Source organism: Harmonia axyridis, chromosome 6 (assembly GCF_914767665.1).
Source record: "Harmonia axyridis chromosome 6, icHarAxyr1.1, whole genome shotgun sequence".
Taxonomy (NCBI): Eukaryota; Metazoa; Arthropoda; class Insecta; order Coleoptera; family Coccinellidae; genus Harmonia; species Harmonia axyridis.
The window spans coordinates 27,672,285-27,699,026 of record NC_059506.1 but is presented as its reverse complement, the minus strand read 5'-3'; the positions used below and the strand labels follow the sequence as shown (position 1 = coordinate 27,699,026).

The 26,742-nt window shown below is 34.5% G+C and overlaps 3 protein-coding genes across 4 annotated transcripts in view; 2 read left to right on the top strand and 1 right to left on the bottom strand.

Moving 5' to 3' along the window:
• The first annotated feature begins 3,259 nt into the window (after positions 1 to 3,259).
• On the top strand, positions 3,260 to 5,972 carry LOC123682488 (transcription elongation factor SPT4-like). 2 transcript variants are annotated; one of them, XM_045621123.1, is made up of 5 exons: positions 3,260 to 3,396; positions 3,446 to 3,560; positions 3,801 to 3,907; positions 4,690 to 4,745; positions 5,718 to 5,972. In XM_045621123.1, exons 2-5 carry the CDS (start codon positions 3,492 to 3,494, stop codon positions 5,837 to 5,839), a joined length of 354 nt encoding a protein of 117 aa, XP_045477079.1. In that variant the 5' UTR covers positions 3,260 to 3,396; positions 3,446 to 3,491; the 3' UTR covers positions 5,840 to 5,972. The 2 variants fall into 2 exon arrangements, with proteins under 2 accessions (XP_045477079.1, XP_045477078.1); XM_045621122.1 differs by having other exon boundaries at positions 3,271 to 3,560.
• Positions 5,973 to 6,498: 526 nt separating this feature from the next.
• LOC123682064 (transcription elongation factor SPT4-like) lies at positions 6,499 to 11,040 on the bottom strand. The gene is made up of 4 exons (XM_045620459.1): positions 10,882 to 11,040; positions 10,138 to 10,244; positions 10,022 to 10,074; positions 6,499 to 6,953 (listed from the first exon to the last, which is right to left on the bottom strand). Exons 1-4 carry the CDS (start codon positions 11,029 to 11,031, stop codon positions 6,709 to 6,711), a joined length of 555 nt encoding a protein of 184 aa, XP_045476415.1. The 5' UTR covers positions 11,032 to 11,040; the 3' UTR covers positions 6,499 to 6,708.
• Positions 11,041 to 18,752: 7,712 nt separating this feature from the next.
• The window catches only part of LOC123682758 (serine/arginine repetitive matrix protein 1), a 132,055-nt gene continuing 124,065 nt past the window's right edge, over positions 18,753 to 26,742 (top strand). The window contains exon 1 of the mRNA XM_045621538.1: positions 18,753 to 18,995. The gene's annotated coding sequence lies outside the window, so the exon portion shown is untranslated. The remainder of the gene's footprint in view (positions 18,996 to 26,742) is intronic.

The window sequence follows — 26,742 nt, the reverse complement described above, 5'->3', positions numbered from 1 at the left end:
AAATCTATCTTTTACTGTAGATTAATTATTATTTCTTTTGAAATTTTGAAAAATTAGGGTGGATTCTAGTCACAAATAAAAATAAAATTTTAAAATTCCAAAAATTTAGAATTATATATATATATTTTTTAATAAGGAACAATCAACCTAACTAATCTTTCTAACCTATCTTTTCTATCAGAAAAATTATTTAACAACAACTTAAAATTACTTAAAAAATTTTGAAATAATTTATATGGAATGTGAAATTTAATCAAATTGGAAATCGAATTAATGATTTAGTGACTATCTAGCCCCACGTTGGGTGCCAATTGTTATGATTTCTATTACTGAAATCTTTTAATGTAGATTAATTATTATTTCTTTAGAAATTTTGAGACATTGGAAGGAGATTAATTTTGAGAATATAAATTTGAAATCGATAGAATTTGAAGTTTGAAATAAGTTATTTACGAGTTGAAGAAGTAATCATACAGATATTGAAAGAGTTTTGGAATTGGCATTGAAAGGGGAAATTGGAATTGGAAATAATTTGGAGTTATAACATCGAAGTAGTATAGAAAAGGAGTTTTATTTTGAAAGAATATGGAATTTGAATAGAATTTGGAATTAGAAAGAGAGAAGAAAGAAGTATTGGTTTGAATAGAAAAAAAAAATCAATAGATAAGTGTTTTTTTCAATTGTTTATATAGGTTTTGTTTGTTTCAATAAAAAAAAGAAATTTTCATAGTTTTCTCTGAACCCACCTGGAAAAAGAGTTATTTCAAGTTGAGAAAATTCATATTTTTGTTTGGATCTAGTTAAAAATTGTTTCAAAATTTCAAAAGAAATAATAATTAAATGACTAAATCATTCGCGGATAAAGTGAAGCTAAAAAATTGATGGTTGTTATAACTCCATTATGATTGATTGGAAATAATAACTATCATTATTGTCTTGCGATATAATACATTGGAATGTTTATTTTCTGACTAGTAATACCATTTCAGAAAAGTTAAAAGTTTCGATTTAAAATTAATAGAAAAGACAGAAATTTAAATTCATTAGTACCTGAATACAAAATCAATAGTATTCAAATCTGTTCTTGGCAAGGTCTATCTGCTCCCTATGTCAATGACTTCAAATTTCAAGACATTAAATGTTTCATTAATCTTAATCCCAAGTACCTATCTGTAATTAATTATCATTTTGAGAGGATCCAACTGGTACCTACATATATCATTTCATAAGCCTCTTTCTTAAACATAAACACTCGAATATTGAATTTGGCATCGACAACCTCCTACACATATGACGTAAGCCATTAGCGATTTTCAAGGAGCTTTAGCGTAGAAGTGCAGAGGCGTACTGGAATGATTCAGGTTGACCATTAGAATATTTCAATAAAACAATCATAAAATAACAATGGCGAGGTTGTGTTAGATGGAACGAGCTGTCAGGAATGTCAAGATATTGCCGGTGTGGGCCTGGTAGAACTGTAACATGCGGTGTAACCTTATACGTCTACTAAGAATACAGTTTTTTCAATTTCCTTTCTGGTTCTGTTTACTTCACTTTGGAAGTTTCAGCTAGAAGAGGTTTTTGACAACTGTTGAATGCTAGAATATCTTAAGTTGGATCTTGTTTTTGACAAAAACTGTTTCATATTGCTAACATTCATATACATGATGAGCCTGATTTTCACGGAGAACGGAATGGGAAAATTGTAAAAATTTTAGGTGTACAACTTTGCTTCCGCCATTTTGCAATAGATGGCTTAACGGTAAGTGGTAGTCGAAATAAATAGATCGTACATGTCATACAATAAGAAAAGGCATTTGTAAACATAACGACATCGAAAGATTAGTCGATTTGTGTCAGCATCACAAAGTTATTCTCGATTGAAAAGCTTACGAGCCAAATTCTCGTCATTTGCGGGAGGTTTTAATCGACTGCTTTAATATGAAGAAATCTGCGGCGGAGGCTCATCGAATGCTCTCAAATGCCTATGTTGAGGCTGCTATTAGAACAATTAGAACAAGAGTGGTTTCAACGCTTCAAGAAGGATGATTTTGACCAGCATGGATAAGAGTAGGTTTTCGAAGATGCAGAATTGGAGGGATTACTTGATCAGGACTCGAGTCAAACGCAACAAGAATTTGCAGGATCATTGGGAATGACACAACAAGCCATTTCAAAACGCCTGAAAGTCATGGGAATGATTCAGAAACAAGGAAATTGGGTGCTGTACGAGTTGAATCCGAGAGATGTTGGACGGCGTTTGTTTGCTTGTGAACAGCTGCTTGCAAGGCAAAGACGGAAGGGATTTCTGCATCGCATTGTGACTGGAGACGAAAAATGGGTTCATTTCGATAATTCCAAGAGCAGAAAATCATGGGTATATCCCGGCCATGCTTCCACGTCGACGGCCAAACCGAATATTCACGGTTTCAAAGTCATGTTCAGTATTTGGTGGGACCAGTATTATGAGTTGTTTAAATCGATTGAAACAATCACAGGCGATCGTTATCGAACGCAATGAATGTGCTTGAGCCGAGCATTGAAAGACAAACGGCCGAAATACAACGAGAGAAATGATGAAGTGATTTTACAGCATGACAATGTTCGACCCCATGTTGCGAAAGTGATCAAGACATACTTGGAAACGTTGAAATGGGAAGTCCTACTCCACCCGCCATATTTTTCAGACGTTGCTGCCTCGGATTATCACTTGTTTCGATCAATGACATACGGCCTGGCCGGCCTGGCTGACCAGCTATTCCAGTTTTATGAAGAAGTTAAAAATTGGATTGATTCGTGGATCGCTTCAAAAGATGTCCGAAAGATTATAAGAGTAATAAGAGAGATATTAAAGAGTATAACCAGTTTTTTTACAATTAAGCTTCGAATTTCGGAAAAATACGGCGGAAGCAAAGTTGTACGCCTATTTTTTCAAAAAAATTGAGTGGGGATCCTTAATGATTTTGTCTCTAAATCTTATAGTTCTTGAGATGCTTTCATTGAGCATCGAAAATGGAACACTATTGACTATGTACTCGTCCAAAAAACAGTATAATCCGGAAGTATAAGATACTTAAATTATTATTATAGATTTAAAATCGAAATAACTCCAAACGTTGCTACTTTTTCGGTAGCTGTCACCCTTTCAAAGATATGCGCGAAAAAACAAGTATTTTTGCCTTGTATAAAAACAACATTATATCACCGATGAGTGTTTTTTCAGAGCATTTGTAAAGACGTATTCAAGTCCTGCACGAAAATACAGCTTGTTAGGTTAGGAATAAATGCAGACTTAGCTCATTTTTCCATTTAGTTTGACTGGACCTACACCTCATGTTGTTCCACAACATACGAAGAAGAAAGAATTAACCTACACCTATACATCTTGATAAAAAAGTGAATATAAATATGTTCATATCTCACCATTTTCAATTGTGATTGTCAGTTCTTTGTGTATTTTAGCGTGCAACTATTATAGTCCATATTCCAAGATGTCTGTTAATAATTTACCCGATGGAATACGTGGAAACAGAGCTTGTATAGGCTGTTCACTTATTAAGGTGATTACCTAAAGTGTTTTATAATTGTGTGGTTGAATTTTTGTATCAAAAATTCCAAGAATGATGTATGTTTCACAAAAATTAAAGATATTGTTTGCCCTTTCCAATTTCAAAAGTTTCATGGAATTAGGCAAATAAGTAATATTTCTAATTAATTAATTTTATCACATATTTCATATAACACAATTATGAAACACCTGAAACTACTTACAAAACCCCAGTGACAATTTCTTTTTTCAGTCACCCGAGCAATTCGCCAATGACGGCTGTGAGAATTGCGAAAGTTTTTTACAATTCAAAGAAAATGCTGCTAACGTTGATGTTTATACCAGTAAGAATTTTACGGGGTAAGTCTTTCTAAGGACCAGGTGGCAGTCTAATGAAAAAATTGTCATGAGTCAATTTTTCTGAATTCTTTATATGTTGTAGAATATGACCCACTAAACAAGGAAATTTATGTGCAGAACTCAATCCTATGACTAGTTTTGGAGATGCAGGGTGTCGAAGATGGAAAATGACATTTCTTCAAAGTAATATTTCTCGTTGGAAAACATCGTGAATGAAACACTTTTGCTTACCCTCAAGGTAATGGTTTTAGACTGGTTTTTAACGTAATTCAGAGTGAATTATGGACTAAACGAATTTTATTTTGAATAATGTTTGACACTCACCCCGTATCTAACAAAATTTTGATTGAGAACTTGTCTAAATTCATTACCTTGGGGAAGCAATATTTGACAAAAAATTGGAAATTTTCATGAACGACTTTTTCAATGACATGGTGAATGAAGAACTCAAACAATTTCATTTTAAATAAGGTTTGACTCACCCCGTATCTGACAATAATTTTTATAAAAAACACGTCTAAAGTTATAACCTAAAGGGTCAGCAATATTTGTCGCAAAAGTTTTCCATCAAGATGTTTTTCTATGAGAAATGTAACTATAGAGAAATGCCATTTTCTAAATTCGACACCCTGCATTTCGAAAACTAGTCATAGGATTGAGTTGTGCACATAGACTTTCTTGTTCAGGAGGTCATATTTTACAAAATACGAAAAAAATTATTCAGAAAAATTAACCGATGACAATTTTCGCCTTGTAGAAATATAGAGTTTGAATATTTTTAGGATGGTAGGAATAATGGAACCCTCAAATAGTTGGGTGTGCAAATGGCTGAGATTAGGTGAGTTAAAAAAATTGAAATAATAACAAACAAACTACTAAACAAGAAAGAATATACTTTACACTTTGTTACTTTACTATTTCAGGTAAAAAATCAATTCAGGAGCTTTTGAACGCTCGTTATTCATGCGTCTATTGTTGACAGCAAAACTGTTATATAAACAGGGTGTATATATCGAATATATAGAGATTCTAATCGTGTCGTCAGATTTTTTTCTGTTTTCCATTGTTTCAGAAACGCGATAGTCAATTGTTTTTCTTATGGACACTATATTGGCTCTCCTCATGGGGTGTTTTTGCATGAAGCTTGAAATTGTTATTTCGCATCTAATTACAATATTTCATTTCAAACGGGGCTATTCACGGAACCCCAATTCAGATTTTGTCAATTAACAAGCTTAACCTTGAAATTTTCAATTTTTTAGGTTTTTCGTGGAAGAGTTATTGATTAATTAATTAATTAGTGCCATCGTCAGAGTAATAAACATAAATAAAGGGAGCATATGTCATTTTCAGTAAGCAAATTATGTCCCTAACATGAACTATCAAAGTATATTGAAATAAATACCTAAATATATCAGAATTTCTGAAAACAAACTTCAAGCACGCCAAACAACGTGAAACAAACTATGACACTAGGAGAGCAAAAGTTGCTAAACCTTGGATTTCAGTAGGTAGATACAGAAAATAATAAATATTCTGCTTATTATAAATTCGACAATTAGGAAAAATATCGGATTCCAAATATTCAAATTTGCATATTTAATCGGGAATCACTCAAATAAATATATTTCATTCATTATCAAAAACATTCATAACGATAGTGAAATTGTGGATTTGAAAATATATCACAATTCGACAACGTAATCTAACCATGTTAGGGACATGTAAAAATTGCTTATACTCCCTCTAAACTTATAGATAGTGTGTGTTTTCAACTCGATATGTAATTAACAGTTATACTTTTTTTTAGATCATTGTGTACCTGGAATGTATGCCATTTCTGTGGTTGGGACTTTGCCACCAGAAAAAATAAAATTGATGAAAGCTCTAGGAATCATTCATTCGAACAGAGATAGAAGTGGTCAAATATAGTAGTGGTATAACCGTTATTTATTTCCTTAGTCTTTGTCTACTTTACATTTTCTTATTGTATATTTTTGATAATTCAAATTTTTTATACCAGTTTATATGACGATTTTATGTCAATAAAGAAATATGAAATTTATTATATTTTATTATATTTGGCATAACCTGATGATGTTCCAGAGGATTCTGTTAAATATGTAGTTCTCTACCACAAAATAATAATTAGACGTAAGGTATGTTCAGGTTCTATAATTCAAAAAAATTTAATTAAATTGAAAAAAATAAACATTTTAAGTGAAATTGATCAATGCCTTATAACTCATCATAATTTAAAATCCGACTGAAACATAGTCTTAATGTTTTTAATATTCCATCTCTACTTCTAGCGAGGAGATCTCTATCCAAAATATACTCACTGACAAAGAAACTGCAACACCCAGAAGGAGCTATTTAAATTCAAAATTTTTTTTTGGTAAAACAGATAGTATAGCAAGGAGTAAATGATATAAATTTGGAGGAAAAAACGAAGGGGGGAACAATTTTTTTTTTGTAATGAATTCGTTAATAATTAGTTTGTCCACCGCGATTATCTATACACTCCCCAACACGTCTCGCCATTGATGCAATAAGATGGTCTATTTCTTCTTCAATAATCACACTAGAGATTGAAATATATTGTTAATTTAATTCAAGTAATATAAAATAGAAAATTTGATCATAAAGTTAAATATTCATACACATAATGTTACTATCGGCGATAGTTTGGTCTCTTTCCGCCCATTAACAAAGATATCTGCGACATTTGTCTGATTTTGTGTGCTGCTATAATTAATTCAATTCAAATTACATAAACTGAAAAGTTGGTTTTAAAATTCTCATAATTTAATTATCGGAAATTTTTTTTTTCGTAACCTTCTTGGTTGATTTTTTGGTGAACTTTCTGGAGTCATACTTAGTGGATTTTTTGGGGAATTTTTTGGTGAATTCCTTAATGGATTTCTTGGCGAATCTAATAGTAGATTTTTTGGTGTCCTTAACCCCATCTGCTGCATTTCTTGTATTTTTTGTTGTTCTAAAATGCCATTACATGTGATAGCGTACATTCCTGGCACACCTTCAGCTGAAACAAGAATAATTAGGAGTAAAACTTTGCTTCCGCCATTTCGCAATCGATGGCTGTCGCGGTAAGTAGTAATCGAAATAAAAAGATCGTAGATGTAATACAATAAGTTTAGATATTTGTAAACATAACGCCATCGAAAATCGAAATATTAGTCTACTTGTGTCTGCATCATAAAGGAATTCTCGATTGAACATGTCAGCTTACGAGCCAAATTCTCGTCATTTGTGGGAGGTTTCAATTGTCTGCTTCAATATTAATATTATAATTATATTATTATAATTCACAAAATGAAATATATACAGGGTGGGCAACATATTGATTGCAACTTCATTTCTTCAAATGGAACACCCTGTATATTTTTCTATATTTGACTAGCTCTTTTTCCCCTGACTTCGAGTATATAACATATGTTTGGCCTATCTCTCTTATTCTGAGTACCACAGAGTTTCAAATTTTAAGAACTACCTGGCAAGATAAGTAATCAGTTTTTATGTGAAAGGCTGCGATAATTCAAAATACCCTTTTTTGAGTTGGCATATATGACATACGTCAGTCATTGAATAGATCTATTCATTGAATAGTTTCTACACAGAAGTGGAAAAATTTGAATTATTTTCACTTTATATGAAGAACAATAAAAATAAGGAAGAATAAGGAATTTTTAGTGAGAAACGTATGTCATATCGTTGCCAACGAGATAACTCAAAAAAGGGCATTTTGAATTATCGCAGCCTACAATTTGAAAACTGATTACTGAGCATGCCAGGTGGTTCTTGAAATTTGAAACTCTGTGGTACTCAGAATAAGAGAGATAGACCAAACATGTTATATATTCGAAGTCAGGGTAAAAAGATCTAGTCAAAAATAGAAAAATATACAGGGCGTTCCATTTGAAAAAATGAAGTTGCAATCAATATGTTGCCCACTCGTATATATTTCGTTTCGTGAAATCATTTCAGAAAACACTAGTAAATTTCGTGAAACTTCCGTAGAAAATATTTTTTGTACCACTTCTAGTAACAGAGTTAAAGGGGGGGTCAAATTATGGTGGAAAACCCGGTACAGATTCTATAAGATATAGAAATTTCATAATTATTTTCTCTAATTCTGTGGAAGACCCGCTTGAACTCGCAAACCTTGTAGAACAAAATCGTGTGGGAATACAGGGTGTCCCATAAGTGGCACGTCACAGTGACACCGGAGGTAGGTCAGCTAAAGAGGGACCTAACCAGCCTAACATGACCCCAGTAAAAGTTGCATGGTTTTCGAGTTATTACCAAATTACGTTTTTTAGTGAATTTTCACCTTTTTTAAAATTGTCAGGGTCAGAATTCTGCTGGAAACCTCTCGAAGCTTATTTTTTTTGTTGTAATGGAATCTTAAATAGTTATTTAAGATGACATGAGTATGATTCTGTCAAAAAGTTATGTGGATTTCCGTAAATTAATGGATAAATCTTGATTTCAATTGCTAGCAAAACGAGAACTTCGACTTTGGACACCTGCTGTGAAAAAAAATCCTTGAAACAAAACGAGCAAGTAACATCAAAAAATTGGGCATTTTAGACAGATTTAGAAATGGTACAATACACGAATCTTATGCCCATAAAACTAGGTATTTTCATCATTTTAGCGATGCCCTACTTAACTAAGTTGAAACTAGGAACCCCGCTATCAGGTAATTTTGCCGCTTGCTATGACATTACATTTGATACCGGGCTTTGTTATTATTTGTTAAAGTCACAATAGGGAAAAAGATGGATTAGGGGAAGCGAAAAAGGAATATTATTGAAAAAAAAGTAAATTAATTGAAAACAGACTTAACTTTCGATTATTTATTTAATTCTTAAATCTAACTTACAGTAAATGTTCAAACTGTTTCCCTCGGACTCTAATGCATAAATGACACCGTTTTATAAAATTACGATTCAATTTTCTTAAACTAATTTCCGATATGGTCCGGGCTGCGTCAATAAGAAGCGAGGAAGAATTGCGTGAACGCGTATTCGACGCAGCCCGGACCATATCGGAAATTAGTTTAAGAAAATTGAATCGTAATTTTATAAAACGGTGTCATTTATGCATTAGAGTCCGAGGGAAACAGTTTGAACATTTACTGTAAGTTAGATTTAAGAATTAAATAAATAATCGAAAGTTAAGTCTGTTTTTAATTAAGTTACCTTTTTTTTCAATAATATTCCTTTTTCGCTTCCCCTAATCCATCTTTTTCCCTATTGTGACTTTAACAAATAATAACAAAGCCCGGTATCAAATGTAATGTCATAGCAAGCGGCAAAATTACCTGATAGCGGGGTTCCTAGTTTCAACTTAGTTAAGTAGGGCATCGCTAAAATGATGAAAATACCTAGTTTTATGGGCATAAGATTCGTGTATTGTACCATTTCTAAATCTGTCTAAAATGCCCAATTTTTTGATGTTACTTGCTCGTTTTGTTTCAAGGATTTTTTTTTCACAGCAGGTGTCCAAAGTCGAAGTTCTCGTTTTGCTAGCAATTGAAATCAAGATTTATCCATTAATTTACGGAAATCCACATAACTTTTTGACAGAATCATACTCATGTCATCTTGAATAACTATTTAAGATTCCATTACAACAAAAAAAATAAGCTTCGAGAGCTTTCCAGCAGAATTCTGACCCTGACAATGTTAAAAAAGGTGAAAATTCACTAAAAAACGTAATTTGGTAATAACTCGAAAACCATGCAACTTTTACTGGGGTCATGTTAGGCTGGTTAGGTCCCTCTTTAGCTGACCTACCTCCGGTGTCACTGTGACGTGCCACTTATGGGACACCCTGTATATCATCAGTTTCACACATATTTTATGGTTAGGTACATTTCATTATTATATGTTGGTACTGGTAACCCTCCTGTCACGAATTTATCGATTATCTATCAAATTTGTGATACAGATCAGTGCTGCCAATCAACATTCAAATCAAAAATCACTAAACGATATTTATGGAATATTTCATTTGCACATAAACACAACATTAAAATAGAAACAAGGAATCAAATCAATTTTGAAAGGCATATTTTCAACTTACTGGACCCTACGGATACGGAGGCGGAACCAAATGACGGCGTTTTCGCAACCATCCTGCAAGAAAAAACAAAATTTAACAGCATTTCATTAAATCTAAATGAGAGTGAAAAGACTCACCCACCAAAGTCTTCGGTCGTATACTTGCGAATGTTATCTGGATTGCCTTTCATTTTTAGACATGGGTCACAATTTTCGCAGCCATGCCTGTCAAATTCCCCGAAACTCTGAAAACAGAACACGATCTTAAAATTAAACTTGAATTAGCGAGCGCTCAAAGGTTCCTGACACCAAGTCAGCCAGAACAGTAAGTAAATCACTTACCGTTCAGCGAACGGTAAGTGAGAATGACTAAAAAATCATTGAAATAATGAAAGAATTCACAGAAATTTTGAATTTAATTCATTTACTTAGTGTCTGAAATATTAATTTGAATAAATTTCTGGGTATTTTTCCAGAGTGTTCGATATGTTTGATGAATTCTTTTCCTTTTTCTGAATATATTCATGATTTCTTAGAAAAAGCGAAGAAAAGCGTAAATACTAGCGTGTAAACCCCCCTTTATATGAACGATGCGTTTGTCAGAAACTGTTTATTGATTACTAAGGAATGCGATAAATGATCTTGAGAACGGAAGGAGATGAAATCGGATAATTTTTTCAAACCATAAAATCGAATTAATCAGAAATATACAATTTCTTTAAAATGGGTTCAAGATTTAAGCCTTTCTGGAGTATCTTCTGGAGTTCCCGACTTTAACGTTTAATAAAAAAATATGATATCACAACGATAACATAGTAAAGCAGACGATGTGATGTCATTAAAAATTTTTTATTCAATGAACAAGTTTAAAAATTATATTACCTTGACTTGATAACAACCTAAACAAGCTCTAAAGATGAAATTTTCATCGACAGACTTTTTCGCCATTTTGAAACAGACAAAAACACTAAACGAACAAGTAAACACAAATGAGAATTTCACAATCGGTAATAACTGTTCTTGCAGACTCATCCCCTCCTCAACATTTTTCTTATGGTGAGTCGAATCGTATATAATTCTTCTTCTTTTTTCTCTTTCCTCGAGTGAATTAATTGATCACATCTAAGAAATGATATATGTTTAAGTTCATAGTTTTATGTTAATTTATATTTGACGATGAGACACTACACAAGTAATATTAGAAAATGTTCAATGAAATTTTACAAATTCTGTATGAAAGGAATTGAGGTAATAACATATCATATTCACACTGGTACAGTGTTAACTTTAAGTAAACAACGAAAATTATTATCGATCGATCAGAATTTGATTTAACAAGAATATCAATACTGATGAATATAATGAGCAATGAGGTTATATAGTATAAGTTTTTAATAAACCCCTCTTTTTGGGGGTTTATCAAAGGAACAACGGTTTTCCACTGACTACATAAAAATGATGTTATTATAATATTCCTCAGAATGAGGAGTTATCTTCGGCTTAGATGAAGCCTTATATAATTTAGTATTCATACGAAACTTCATACGAAAACAATCAACTCTTTTTGAATTTCCCAAAAAGGCACAACAAACGAAACATTATGAAACCCTTATCAATATAATATGTCTATATTATGGAAGTATTTCAGGACTTTGGACTTTTATCTTTAATTCTCTTCAGTTACTGTTCCAATCACAGGAATTTCAATAAATATTACACCAAAAAGTAACGCCTGTGGTTGTTTCAGTCAGTTTTAATAACTCATTATTCACTTCGCCGAACTGATCCTACCTAATAGTGAGCATGACCATATGAAACCGTGAATATTCGGTTTGGCCGTCGACGTGGGATATCCCCATGATATTCTGGGCTTGTGATTATCGTAATGATCTCCAGTCACAATGCGATGCAGAAATCCCTTCCGTCTTTCCTTGCAAGCAGCTGCTCACAAGCAAACAAACGCCGTTCAACATCTTTCGGCTTCAACTTGTACGGCACCTAATTTTCTTGTTTCTGAATCATTCCTTTGACTTTCAGGCTTTTTGAAATGGGTTGTTGCGTCATTCCCAACGATTCTGCCAATTCTTGTTGCGTTTGACACGAGTCTTGATCAAGTAATGCCTCCAATTCTGCAACTTCGAAAACCTTCTTTCCTCGACCGCCATGCTGGTCTTCGACCTCAAAATCACCGTTCTTGGGGCGTTGAAAGTTGAAATTTTTGAATTTTTCACTTATTGCGGCCTCACCATAGGTATTTGAAAGCATTCGATGAGTCTCAGCACCAGATTCTCATATACGACTATTAAAGCAGAAAATTAAAACCTCCCACAAATGACGATAATTTGGCTCGTAAGCTGACATGTTTAATAGAGAATAACTTTATGATGCAAACACAAATCCAATACTATTTCAATGGCGTTATGTTGACGAATACCCAAACTTATTGTATGACATCTACGACCTATGTATTCCCACTACAGCCATCTATTGCAAAACGGCGGAAGCAAAGTTGTACACTAAATATGTTCAATACTTCTTGGTATGAACCGTGTAACTAGAGCCTTCTTTGAGAGTCAGTAAGAAAACAAATCCATGGGATGCATGAGCTTCTAAAACGTATTCGTATGGACATTTTAATACAATGTTGCCAATAGTTTCGACAAAATCGTGAAAAATGTGTAAAAATTTTTTCTTCAACCTATCCTAGAGACGGGATCACCTTTTTTCAAATGTATTTTTGGGAGATCAAGTTTTCATGAGGATTATTAAAGCACTGATGGACGACAAACGAGAACTTCATTGTGGTACAGCACTTGGAAACATCCTTGAACACTCTACTAACTCAACCTGGTCCTCACCTCGTAACTTTCTCCCTGAACTCTTCTTTTCCCCAGTTTTATACCTGGGTTACAATCATAAAATCATATTGTACACCGTGAATTTCTTCTTCCTTTTCTTATTCTCTAAGTTGTATGCCTGCGCAATGGTATCATGGTACCTGCATACTAATTAGTGTAGGGAAAGATATTCTCTATTGTATCTTTATGAGAACACTATGAATGAGAGATTTCTAAGCATAAGTACCACTAAAGACCATTGTTACACTAATGCAGGTATATTTATATTATTATTATTATTCGAACTGGGGTCATTGTGGTTCGGTAAGACTTCCGGAAACTGCGACCATGCAGATCTTCTGTTCTCTACCCTACTCATTCATGGGAACCCAAGGAGGTCGTCAATGACGTCAATAAAATTGAAAACCTCCTTAGGGGACTCGGCCGCTACCTCTCAGGTATCCAGGAACGGCTTAACCATATGAATGGTTCTTAAGCCAGCCAGCTCTGGACACTTTCATACCATGTGTTCGGCTGTTTCTGCTTCCGATCCACAGAACCTGCAAATCTCATCTGCTGACTTTGCCATGCGGTACATATGATGTTTGTACCGACAGTGCCCCGTCAGCAGTCCCACCATCACCCGAAGCTCGGCTCGTGACAGCTTCAAGAGCTTTTTGGCGCAGGTAGTTGAAATCGTCACGAATTTCTTTACCTGAGCAAGTCCAGGAGTGCAAGTCAGTGGATTATCCTGTTGTTCAACTCCCATAGCTGGACCGCAGCTTTATATTGGTCTTTTCCTAGCCCACAGAAAGGCTCAAGTCCAGCAGGTTTTAACCTTGATGCACTTTTTGCAAGTTCGTCAGCTTTTTCATTTCCTTCAACCCTACAGTGCCCTGGTTCCCATAGTCACTTTATTGCCTCTGGCCAGTTGCTTTATGATGTTACGGCACCCCCAAGTCAACAGAGACTCCCGGCAGTATAATTCCAGGGATCTCAGCGTGGTTTGGCTGTCCATGGTGATGTAGGTATGTGCCCCCTTGCGGTTCATTTCAAGAGACTCCTGAGCGCATACATAAACAGCCAGTATCTCGAACATTTATATTTATTTACAAAATATATAATATATTATATACAGGGTGTCCCGTAAAGACCACGTCAAACCGAGGGAGAATGTAGATCAAAGGATGACCCACCTGCTATGACAAAATTCCTATAATAAAAGTCTTACCGTTTTCGAGATATTTTTTTTTCGAAAATAATGAATTTTTCCCCCTTTTTGGTACAATTTTACATCTTTCTGGTTAATTTTTTCAGTAAATTATTGCTGAAGAATGACTTTAACGTTTACATTAAAAACATCCTCCGAAAATTTTAAAGGGCGGCTATGAGAAATATTTTTATTGGAAATTTTGGTAGTGGATTATTTTGTTCATGAAGTTTAGACCATCGTAGTGGAAAAAAAATGTACCGAGCTACTGCTGCACATTACACCAATAAATTGTCTATTTTATAGTGATTTCAAAGAGGTATCACACAAGTCATTTTTGTTAAAAAAAAAAAAGATATGGCTGTTTTTATCCAAATGGGTACGTTTCTGACAAAATCAAGTTTGTCAATTCTATTAAGAAATCTTCGATGTTGCATTGCTTAGTGAACAATGGCAATTGTTTACTTGCGAAAATATTATTCGCATCATTATTCACCTCAACGAAATTCAATTTTGCCGGCAAATTTTGGAAAACATCATGCAGATCCAGATTTTTTTGATAAGATCATTTGGAGCGACGAGTCTTCCTGTACCAAGGATAGGTACATGAAGACCTAAATCCTCTGGACTTTTAATATTGGGGCTGCCTAAAAGACAAAGTATACGCAACACCCATACGTGATGAAGCCGAATTGCGGATGCGTTCTCTCAATTCGGCTTCATCACGTATGGGTGTTGCGTATACTTTGTCTTTTAGGCAGCCCCAATAATAAAAGTCCATAGGATTTAGGTCAGGTGAACGAGGAGGCCACAAAATTTCACCTTCTCTTCCAATCCACCGGTGGGGATAAGTTCCATTCAAATGTGCGGTAACTTCGAGTCCGTAATGTGCTGGGCATCCATCATGTTGAAACCACAGACTACGTCGCAGCGCCACTGGCACATCTTCCAATAAAATGGGCAGCTGGTTGGTTAAAAATTCCAAATAATTGTTTGCGTTCAGTGATGACGGCAGTTCGATCGGGCCCAAAATTGCACCATTAAATATTCCAGTCCATAAATTGATCTTGAATCGATATTGTGATCTATCTTCTCTCACCTCGTGTGGATTTATGATATTCCAGAATTGCAAATTGTGGAGATTCAAGTACCCATCCTTGGTACAGGAAGACTCGTCGCTCCAAATGATCTTATCAAAAAATGTAAACGTTAAAATCATTCTTCAGCAATATTTTACTGAAAAAATTATCCAGAAAGATGTAAAATTATACCAACCGTAAGGACAAAACTATTAAAAAGGGCAAAAATTCATTATTTTCAAAAAAAAAAATATCTCGAAAAGGGTAAGACTTTTATAATGGAAATTTTGTCATAGCAGGTGGATCATCCTTTGATCTACATTCTCCCTCGGTTTGACGTGGTCTTTACGGGACACCCTGTATATTATGTATTGTGACGACAATTTCCACTTGACACAGACATTATGTCTCATTGCTTTTTGTCGTCACATATTTAAAAAATTTCGAGTTCCATAATGAACCAATACTATTCAGCCAACCCTGCGATCTTGGACTACTAATCAGCAATTACGATTTCGTCAGAGCACTCCGGACGGTAGCCAGAATGAAATCAACCGGTAGCTTATCAGCCACCTCGATTTCGGATGACCGTAACTGGATCGATTATCGTCTAACGTTGAGACACAATGCGATTGCCAAATGATCGTATGCCGATTTGAATATAAATTGCATAAGACAGAACAGAATTGGAACCATTTCCTCGAAGAGACGGCGTTGCGTACGCTCCTTCACTTTCCACCGCCTTCTCGATCGATTACACAGCACCATTTCTAATGACATACGTCTAATTGAGCGTCCCTAATAAGTTGGAAATGCAGGCAGACATGTCCGAGCACACCTACCGGTCGTTTGTCCAGACTTGTCGTTGAAACGGGTGTGCTTGAGAAAGTGGAACGTCCTAGGAAGTTCTACAAGCTTTATTGATGACAAAAATAGTAGTTTCGAAACTTTGAATAATGGGCTTCCACAGGGATCGGTTTTGTATCCCATACTTTTCAATTTATACTGCTACCTCATCTGAGAAATTAATCTATACCGATGATATTGCTCTTGTGTTTAGTCATTCTGATTACGGAATTATGGAAAATACGTAAAATACTTTAAATGAAGATCTAAAAATTATTATTTTCTTAAGTGACGTTTATGCCCTAATTCAAATAATTTTATTTCTATTTAGAAGTTTCCTGTTTTCATTTGAAATTTTATACAGTAGTTCGTTACTTCTTACTATTTCTTTGATTGATGACAAAAGTAGTAGTTTCAAAACGTTGAATAATGGACTTCCACAAGGATCAGTTTCATCTCCCATACTATTCAATTTATACTTGTGTAACATCCCTGTTACCTTATCTGAGAAATGTATCTATGCTATATATATCTATATGATGATATTGCTCTTATGGTTTGTCATTCTGATTTCGAAATTATTGAAAATAATTCAAATGAAGATCCAAAAATCATGGAAAATTATTTTCTTGAGTGGCCTTTATAACTTAATCCACATAAAACATAAGTTTTCTGTTTTTATTTGAATAATCCAAAAAATAGAAAATTGAAAGTACTTTTCAATAATTCCGTCTTGAATTATAGTCATATACTCTCAAACATCTTGGAGTTAAACTTGATTCTTCTTTGAATTTCAAAGTCCACTTGGAAAATTTACATATGACATTGAAGTCCAGGAATGATTAGCTGATTCTTCATGGATGCTGATGTCAGCACTCTTCCTACGGCAGCCTTTGGCCTTGTTTTTTTCTGCTGCTGTATACTGTTTGGTTCAATGCACAGCTAAATTTTCCTATGGAAATTATCAATGGAACTATTAGATATATATCTTTACATTGGTTACCAGTGCTATCACAAATACTTCCCCCTCATATAAGTAGACACGTTGCAGTCAAGAAATCTTGGAATAAATTTCATTTTAAACCGAACTTAGTTCCAATTGTATCTTATCTCTCAGATACTAGAATTACCAGGTTGAAGTCAAGTAAACTTTTATGAATTAATACTTTCCTTCATTTTAAGGGAGTTGCCAAGGAAATTTGGCGTTCGGAATGGAATTTTTATAATGTCTTCAACAAAAGTCTGACCCTTGATCCTTCAGAGAAAGTTCTAGGTTTCAATCTCCCTAGGAAAATTTGGTGTACTTTAAATCGACTAAGGACGGGTCATGGTCTTTACAATAGTATGCTCTTCAACTGACATTCTATTGAAAGCCTATTATGGGAGTGTGGTGTAGAAGACACCATTGACCACTTGGTGAATAGTTCTTAAATTTATAAATTTGTCCAAGCTATCCATTCAGTTTCAGATTCTTTATTAGAATGGATCGCTAATGACACAATGGAAATAACTATGTATTACGCCTTTCTGGTTCTTCTCTTTTTTGTTTTCAGATTTAATTATAATGAATGCATCCACAACTTTTATTGAAAAGGAAGGATGGAAAAGTTTTTTTTTGTATGAAGAAGAAGCCCTTCAATATAAATATGTCAGCTTATGTATACTGTAAACCAAAACACAAGTGGTAAACACCTATACGGAGAAACAGGCCTCTGCACTCCACAAGATATTCAAATAAAATTTGGCATATTTCTCTCAATTTAGAGTTCACATCACGTGATATGCCTATATAGATTGAAAATCTATGGGGTGATATTTTTTCTGGAATAGTGGGTACCCACTTTTTACTCCAGAAAATTGTTTTGGTGGACCACTGGAAGTTTGCAAACTTAATACTATTTTTGTCTAATTTTGTGGCAAATCCGTTTATTTTGTCATACCTTCTACAACAAAATCGTGCGGGAATATCTCAATTTCACACATATTTTATGATTATATTTCATTATTATACATTTGTTGATAGTTGTAACTATCTTGTTACAGAATCATCTCTTATCTGTTAAATTTGTGATACAGAAAACAGTTCTGCTCACCAACATTTTTCAATGCAAAAATCTCTAGACAATATTTATGGAAATATTCATTTTAAATTCAATAAAAATTCAGTGAATTAGAGATTATTATGCATAATAATGTAATTTCAATTAAAATTCAGTGAACTAGAGATCATAATGCATAATGGTGTAGATGGCTCATTCTATCACTCGTCCTATTCAAAAACCTGCCACTTTGTGGCTAACATAGTTACGGAACCCCTAGTGGGATTATATTCGTTCACGAAATACACCGTGTTATTTAGAACTTATAACCTGAAAATTTCCCACCAAATTTTTGTTCAAGAGTTACCCTGTTCACGAGCAATCGAACATTATTTAATTTGACCAATAATTTAACAGTGATTCGAACTTCATCGTTTAAGACCATTCGAGGCTTGAAATTCTGAATTTACAGACATTATGACGAAATTATAAAGTGAACTGTTCAGGGAACGAGAGCCGAACGCACACGAAATCCAGAGCCCAAACTATTCGAAAACAACAAACCAAAAGGAACCATCGACAAGCATACCAAAACCAAATCCTCGCCAGGCAACAGTCCAAATTATCGCAGAACCCCGCGGAAAACAAAGCAGGTACCCGTGATAACCCGGGTACCACCTACGTGAGATCGGCTACAAGGTGATCCGTAGGTTGACATCAGTACCCATTCGGTACCATTGGTTCGTGGAACAGCCAGCAAGATAATCCACCTGTGGAATCTCTCAGTGATCAAAGTACTCTCGCTGTGGAAACGCGTATTCTGCTCACACCCGAGAATTGTACGTAGATGCGAAATTGTGAATGAACACACTGTTGTTACCGAGGTGTTTTTGTGGTGCCGGGTAGTAGTACCTATTGGTGTTTTGGTTGTTTGAGTGGTGCGTGTGTTTGGTGCTTTATTGGGATTTAAGATTTTTTTTTTCTGGTGAGTTGTGTTTGGATTTTCGATTATTATTATCATAATTGCAATAGAGAAGTGAGGAAGCCTATATAACCCCACAAAAACTAATCAGAAATTTGATATATGAGATACGAGTAAAAATATCGTGAAAACACAAGAAGTATCAAGGAAAAAGAAATTATGAAAAAAAGAGTCCATCAAGCTGGTTCTTGAAGCAATTGACACTTGATGTTGGTTGATGTATAAAACGATGGACTTGTACTTGTTGGTACTATTTATTTTTGGTTTCATATTTACGTTGAAAGTCGTTCTCAAAAAATTTCAATTCCTTCAAATTTTGACACTTCATTTAGAATGTGTAAAGGATTAAGTGAACGATTTTTATATAGAATTTCATGTGATCTCAGGGTTTCAAAGATTGACTCTAGATGCCGAAAGGATTACAATGGAAGGACAGATTTTTTCTGCACTTTTTTTTTGGTGGACTACTGGTAGTTAAAAAAAGTGGAAAAAAAGTTTGATTCGATACTCAACTCCTTTATTCCTTATTGTATTGTCTGCTACCGATTTCAATAAAAAAAGCAAACACTCATCTCAAAATTCTCAGGGAAATCATCCAAATAATCATAAAAATACAATTGGTACGCTGTGAAGAATTGATTATTTGTTTTGGTGTTTATTTTGACGATCTGTAGCAATGATTCATGGAAATTCGATAAACTTGTTTAATCGAATAAAAATTATGACTACAAGAAACACCCTGTATCTCGAACAGAAAGCGTTTGACTTCCCATGTTACTCCAAAAATTATCCAAGGAATCCCCCACTTTTATTTGTACCTCTAATTTAGGAACAAATGTCTTGACCCAAACGTTGTCTACTAATTGATTTTTCCTGAAAGAACAATTTCTTATATAATTGGTACAGCTGTTATTATTTATTTTATTTCAGAACAAACGATACATTTTTCTTGTGGTTTTAATGTTCTCGACTTTGGGTTTCCACTTTTCATGACATCATCACTAAAAATACCTTGAAATTGCTATTGTCTATCCCTTACACTTAATATTTGTTTCTATTTCTTCTAGTATTAAAAGTACATATTGCATTTCGCCAAATTTCACTGTGACAGTTTCATAATTGAAAATGAATCCATATTTGAAATTTGGAAAAATGCACAGATCTGGCGTTAGGAGCTTTTAAGTGCTCCATGTAATTATTACACCCTTGGATACCACCTAACTGTATATAGGCATATATGAGAAGTGAGTTGTTATGGTGTCGATTTGTTTATCAATCGTTTTTCGTCGCAAATATAATACTGATTGATTTTTTACAAGAGTTATATAATAAGTACAGCTGTTATTATTTATTTTAATTCGAAACATTTACTTGGTAGATACAAAATCACGATTTTTCTTGTAGATTTAATGGTAGATACTTGTATTATTGTTCTCGAATTAAGCATTTCCACTTATCTTGGATATCACCTCAAGAAAATACCTTCAAATTGCTATTGTACATCCCTTACACCTAATATATGTTTTATTTTAATTACATTGAGTGACCTTGAAGTTTCGAACTCGGAATAAGTTCGAAACTGCACGGTTACAAAATGTTATCCCAATGTAAATTTTGATAGTAAAAACATGAAAAAATAAAACTTGTTGCAATGTTAGAAACTTATTGATTTTGAATTTGAGCAGTCAAACTTTAGTATGATTTAAATTAAATCTGGATTTGCAATACTTTGTCCATTTGCGAACATTTGAGAGATAATAACGAAGTGTATAAAATACCTACCGTATTGATCCTTCTAGTTGTAGAATCTTATCCGTCAATTCTATAGCTTGAGAAACAAAGTACCTACCTCAACTAAAAACAGACCAAGTGCGTTGAAGAACTAATCTATCTTCGTGGCAAATCCTTTTTCAAACATCTTATTTCCTCTGCTCTTATCAAAGATGCATTCAAACGGTTCGCCTAGTTCACCACAAACCCCAACAACTATCCGTTGATGTGGAAAAATGCAATTGCTTTTCCACTGTCTGCGCTTGCATCGTGAATTTTTTTGCTTCGTTAGGAATTGCATTGAACTCTTTGCTTAGATGACTGTGGATGATTCAATGACAGTTTTGTCAAGGGTATTACGATTGTTTCGGTGTACCTAACAGGTCAATTGAAAAGTCCCCGGTCTTACAGAGTAAAACACATTTTTTTTGGCAAAATTCGATTTTTTTATTCAACACAACATAGTTGCTTTCGAGGGCGATATAGCGATTTTCCAACTTTTCGATACCATTTTTGTAGTACGTTTCGTCTTTCGATTCAAAATAGGCCTTAGTTTCGGCTATTACTTCTTCATTGGTGCTAAATTCCTTTCCAGCGAGCATTCTTTTGAGGTTTTAGAACAGAAAAAAGTCGCTGGGGGCCAGATCTGGGGAATACAGTGGATGCAGAAGCAATTCGAAACCCAATTCATGCAATTTTGCCATTGTGTTCATTGATTTGTGACACCTTTTTGAGGTAATCAATGAATATTATACCTTGCGCATCCCAGAATACTGCTGCCATGACCTTGCCAGCTGACTGTTGTGTTTTTCTCGCTTTGGATTCGGTTCATCTTATGCAGTCCACTCAGCTGACTATCGATTGGACTCCGGAGTGAAATGATGGGGCCATGTTTCATCCATTGTCACATATAGACGCAAAAATTCAGGTTTATTGCAATTAAACAGCTTCAAACACTGCTCAGAATTATTAACACATTGTTGCTTTTGATCAATTGTGTGCACCCATTTTGAACACAGATTTCTCATGTACAAATATTCGTGAATGATATGATATAAACGTTCAGATGATATCTTCACTCAATCACTTCATTTAAAATTATTTTGTGAACTTTTTTGATTTTTTCGTCGGTGACTTCCTTTTTTGGGCGTCCACTGCGTTCGCCGTCTGCGGTGCTCATTTCACCACATTTAAACTTAGCATACCAATCAATAATGGTTGGTTTTCCTGGTACAGACCCCGGAAACCCTTCATCAAGCCAATATTTTGCTTCAACTTTATTTTTTCCCTCCAAAAAGCATATTTCATCAGCACACGAAATTAATTTTTTTCCTTCTTTTTTCAAATAACAAGAGTAGCTACACTCACAACGCAATATCTCACAAACTAATGGTCGGACGGCTGTCAAATTTTGACACGTATCATTTGAAGGTTGGTACTAACTAAAAATCATATAGATTTAATACTAGCACCACCATATGTCATCAGACCGAGGACTTTCCAATTGGCCTAATAACATCCTAGAGAAATTCTGATATAATATGATGAGAATTTATTTTATTGGAAAAATACTTTGTGAAGTTTCAAAAGCCTCCAGTCGATCTGAATTTTCTGAACACACTATATAATTATGGGGTGCAGTATTTATATAAAAATATATATGAACTATGGAAGTAAAACTTTTTCTTCTGTATAATTTTACATATTTCCAATGTTATTTTCGTCATTCGTATTTTTGGAAAAATATAAAAATACACTAAAAGCAAGTTTCATATCAACAAATAAATACATCAACCCACAATTCTATGAGCGTTCAGCTGTTTATTTCCTGCCTTCGTTTTTGCAAACACCCACCAAATACGTATTTGTGTCGCTCATTACAATTCAAAACGGCATCATAAAAAATTCGAGTCGAACGATGGAATAAATAACTGATACCACAAAAGAGAATTGAAAATCAATTTCTCGGTGAAACCAATGACATCATATTCCATGTATGACAGAATGTTGATTCAACTCTTTCAATGCGTATATTAATTATTCATGTCAGTTAGTGGATATTTAAACAATACATGCTTGTTCGGTGACTAGACAACCTGTTTTCAGTAGAAATATGTTCATAAATTATTATTTTTTAGTTTAGATACATATATTTATATTCTTTTTTTTGCTGGCTGTCATAACTGCAGTTTTGAAATATCGTTCATCTTCGACAGAAGGGTCAAACTAAGGACATGAAATTGTTGTTTCATCAGTGACAAACACACTATGTTAAAAACGTTCCTGAATAACGCAACTAAAAAAAATTGTCTTCATCTTATTTTTAAATTGTATCATATCTATTGGAAAACCCATTACGATTTACATTGGTTGTTGTAAACAGATTTTACTATGTATTCTGAATAATTAAGTTTTTCGTTTGAACTTTCAGATTTTTTTTTGAAAGTTTCAATATTGTGAATTAAAAAACACGTTGGTACCTAGGGCAGGCTCCAAAAGTGCACTGAGTTGCTCAATTGAGGAACATGGAAGAGTTAAGTAAAATTAAGCACTTTTATTTTTCAAACGCAGGGTTAATATTTTGTTTGGAATGATCGGGAAATACCATAGGGTAATAAAAATAGATAGAGGGAGTATACACAATTTTTAAATGTCCCCAATATGGTTAGATTACGTTGTCTGATTGAGATATATTTTCAAATCCACAATTTTACTATAGCGTTATGAATGTATATTATATTGAATGGAATATATTCATTTGAGAGATTGTCGATTAAAAATGCCAATTTGAATATTTGGTGAAGGGAATCTATCGATTCCCTCGAAAATATTCGAGTTGAGTTAAATTTCGAACCAAATGCTAAAAACGGTGTAAAAACTTGGAATGATGAGAGCCACACCCCTAAGGGCTCCGTAGAAAGGCTTTGCTAACGGTCGAATGGAAAACAGCCTGAATTCCCATAAAACTCGGCAGTTCAGAGCGAATAATTCAATTGAGTGCAGACCAGTCTACAACTACAACATATGTGCAACACTTGCACCGACAACGAGAAGAGTAAAGATTTTCACATCTGTTCCCGAGACCGGCGAAAAGTACCTGCAACCTGCAAGGACCCAAGTGGCTAGCGACCATTAAAATCGATAAGATCTAAATATCATCTTCTTCATACATTTTTATTGGGTTGGAAATAAATTGAATAAGTGTTTTTATTCCGTTCTTATATTTCCTTTATTTGTCCTTGGCCGTGAACTACTTTAGTCACAGTATAAGGACCACAACCCATATTAGTATCCGATATTTTTCCTAATTCTCGAATTTATAATAAGCGGAATATTTATTATTTTCTGTATCTACCTACTGAAATCCAAGGTTTGGCAACTTTTGCTCTCCTATTGTCATCGGTTGTTTCACGTCGTTTGGCGTATTTATTTCAACATATTTTGAGTTAATATAAAACGTTGATTCACTATGGGAGTATGGGACATAAGAAGTGCGTTCTTTGTGGAGAAACTCGCGAATTGAGTGAAATATCGTATCACTGATATGTTTTCATTTCCGCGCGCTTCATGTCGAATTTCATAGTTCATGTTGGGGACAAAATGTTTATTACTCTGAGGAAAATACAGACATCTTGACGACTTTGTCGACTTTGTATGGGGAACCAGCTCTCAAAACCTCACATATCTAAGAGCAATTAAATAGGAGTCTACTTTGGCCATCCATCAATATTAACTGCCAAGCCAAATATTCATGGTTTGGCGCTCACGCTGTGTAATTTAGGGGACTAGTATGATTTTCAGTACAACAATGCTCAACCATATGAGACTAATATCATCCAGGCCTATAGAAAAATACAGGATTTGAACGTACCACTTCACTCACCATCGTCAGTTCAGATCGTTTATACATAGCTTGGTTGAACACCACTTCCGTTTTCATGGATATACTAAAAATTCCTTTTATAAATGAAACCGCATTCAAAAATATGAATTAATACTTATACCTAAGTGAAGTCAGGGTTTTTCGCACTTTCCTACTTATAATCTACAGTATCGTCAGTTTTGGGTGTCATCTTGTGACATCTCAGAATCCCCTTGAGATAGAAAAAAATGAGTGGGACATTATTGGACATGATTTTCGAGAGAATTGATTTGATGATAGGTAAAAACATAAATTTAACCATTTTCAATCTATAAAAGAAAATTGGAAAATGCGTCAAATGAAAAGTTCTCATAAGTTTTTTATTACTGGTGCTATAAACATGCTATAAAACATTCTACAAGCACTTTTTTCAGTAGACTCCATTGGTTTTATCATTTGTTTTTTATTGTCATTGTATTTGAAGTTATAATAGAAACTTGTGTTTTTTTAAATATAAAACATAATAATTTCTATAATAAATCAAATTCTTTTTTTCGTTTTTCAAAAATATTCAACTTGATGAATATATTTCTTATTAAACTATAAAAATCATCGAAAGTTTCATTTGGGAATCTTCCTCTAGGAGACTGGATTCGACGCATGGGGATACTGAATCAATTAAACTCAAAACTCCTGGCAAAACCCTCAGATGTGATGATAAATATCGTCGACTTCGAAGCACCCTTCGAGATGGTCATTGGAGACCGTAGCAGTACAATAAAATTATCAAATTGTTTGGACAAAACGTCCTCCATGCCGATGGATCGAAATCAGAAAAATGCACACTGAGGTCCCTGGAATCATATAGCCAGGGGTCTCTACTGACATGGGAGTGCCGTAATACCACAAAGCAACTGGCCAGAGGCAATAAAGTAACTCTATTATAGGTACCAGGGCTTTTTGGTATTGAAGGAAATGAAAAAGCCGATGAACTTGCAAAAAGGGCATTAAGGTTGACACCTGTTGGTCCTGAGCCCTTCCGTGGGCTTGGAAAATACCAATACAAAACAGCGGTGCAACAATGGGAGGGGGACAATAGGAAAACCCTCTGGAGGAATACTCCGGATCTTGCTTAGGCAAAGAAATTTGTGGTACTTTCACCGATATTTACCAGAAAGCTCCTGAAGTTACCACGAGCTGAGTTTCGGGTAATGTTGGGACTACTGACAGGAAACTGTCGGTGCAAAAACCTTTTGTACCGCATGAGTAAGTCAGCAGATGAGATATGCAGACTCTGTGGAAAGGAGGTAGAAAAAGCAGAACACATAGTGAGAAAATGCCTGGAGCTGACTGGTCTAAGAACCACTAATATCATATGGAAAGGTCAGTTCTGAATTCTCTTGAAGTAGTAGCCAAGGCTCCTAAGGATGTCGTTGGGTTCATTAACAGCATCGACGGCCTACCTGGGTTTGTATGAATAGATAGGGTTGAGAACAATATATCAACTTGGTCGCAGTTCCCGGCAGCCTAACAGAGCCGTAACGATTAGTGAAATAATAATGTAAGGAATCTATCGATTCCTTCGAAAATATTCTAAATCCGAGAACTGAAGAATTCGGTGTACAAACTTAGGATTATCAAAGCCACGCCCCTAAGGGACCCTTAAAAAGGCGTTGCGAACGGTCGAATGGAAAACACCCTGAATGCCCATTAAACTCGACATTTCAGGGCGAATAGTTCAATTGAGTTCAGACCAGTCTACAACTACAACATATGTTCAACACTTGCACCGACAACGAGAAGATTAAAGATTTTCACATATGTTCCCGAGACCGACGAAAAAGTACCTACAACGACCCAATGACCAGCGACCCTAAGAATCGATTAGATAAATTATCATCTTCTTCACACATTTTTAGTGGGTTGGAAATAAATTGAATAAGTGTTTTTTATCCCGTTCTTTTATTTCCCTAAATTAGTAAATTGTCCTTTGCCGTGAACTACTTTAGTCACAGTATAAGGACTACAACCCACAATAATAATGATAATGATAATGACACCAAGGTCTCCGGATTTAAGACCGCGAAATTTTTTCAACATTTTCAAATTGATAAATGT

Coding starts and splice junctions, on each gene's coding strand:
- LOC123682488 (XM_045621123.1), top strand. CDS start 3,492: ATGTCTGTTAATAATTTACCCGATGGAATACGTGGAAACAGAGCTTGT. Junction 3,561..3,800: donor TAGGCTGTTCACTTATTAAG/GTGATTACCTAA, acceptor TTCTTTTTTCAG/TCACCCGAGCAATTCGCCAA. Junction 3,908..4,689: donor ACCAGTAAGAATTTTACGGG/GTAAGTCTTTCT, acceptor GAATATTTTTAG/GATGGTAGGAATAATGGAAC.
- LOC123682064 (XM_045620459.1), bottom strand. CDS start 11,031: ATGAGTCTGCAAGAACAGTTATTACCGATTGTGAAATTCTCATTTGTG. Junction 10,245..10,881: donor TAGGTTGTTATCAAGTCAAG/GTAATATAATTT, acceptor TTCTGTTTTCAG/AGTTTCGGGGAATTTGACAG. Junction 10,075..10,137: donor ACGACCGAAGACTTTGGTGG/GTGAGTCTTTTC, acceptor TTTTTCTTGCAG/GATGGTTGCGAAAACGCCGT.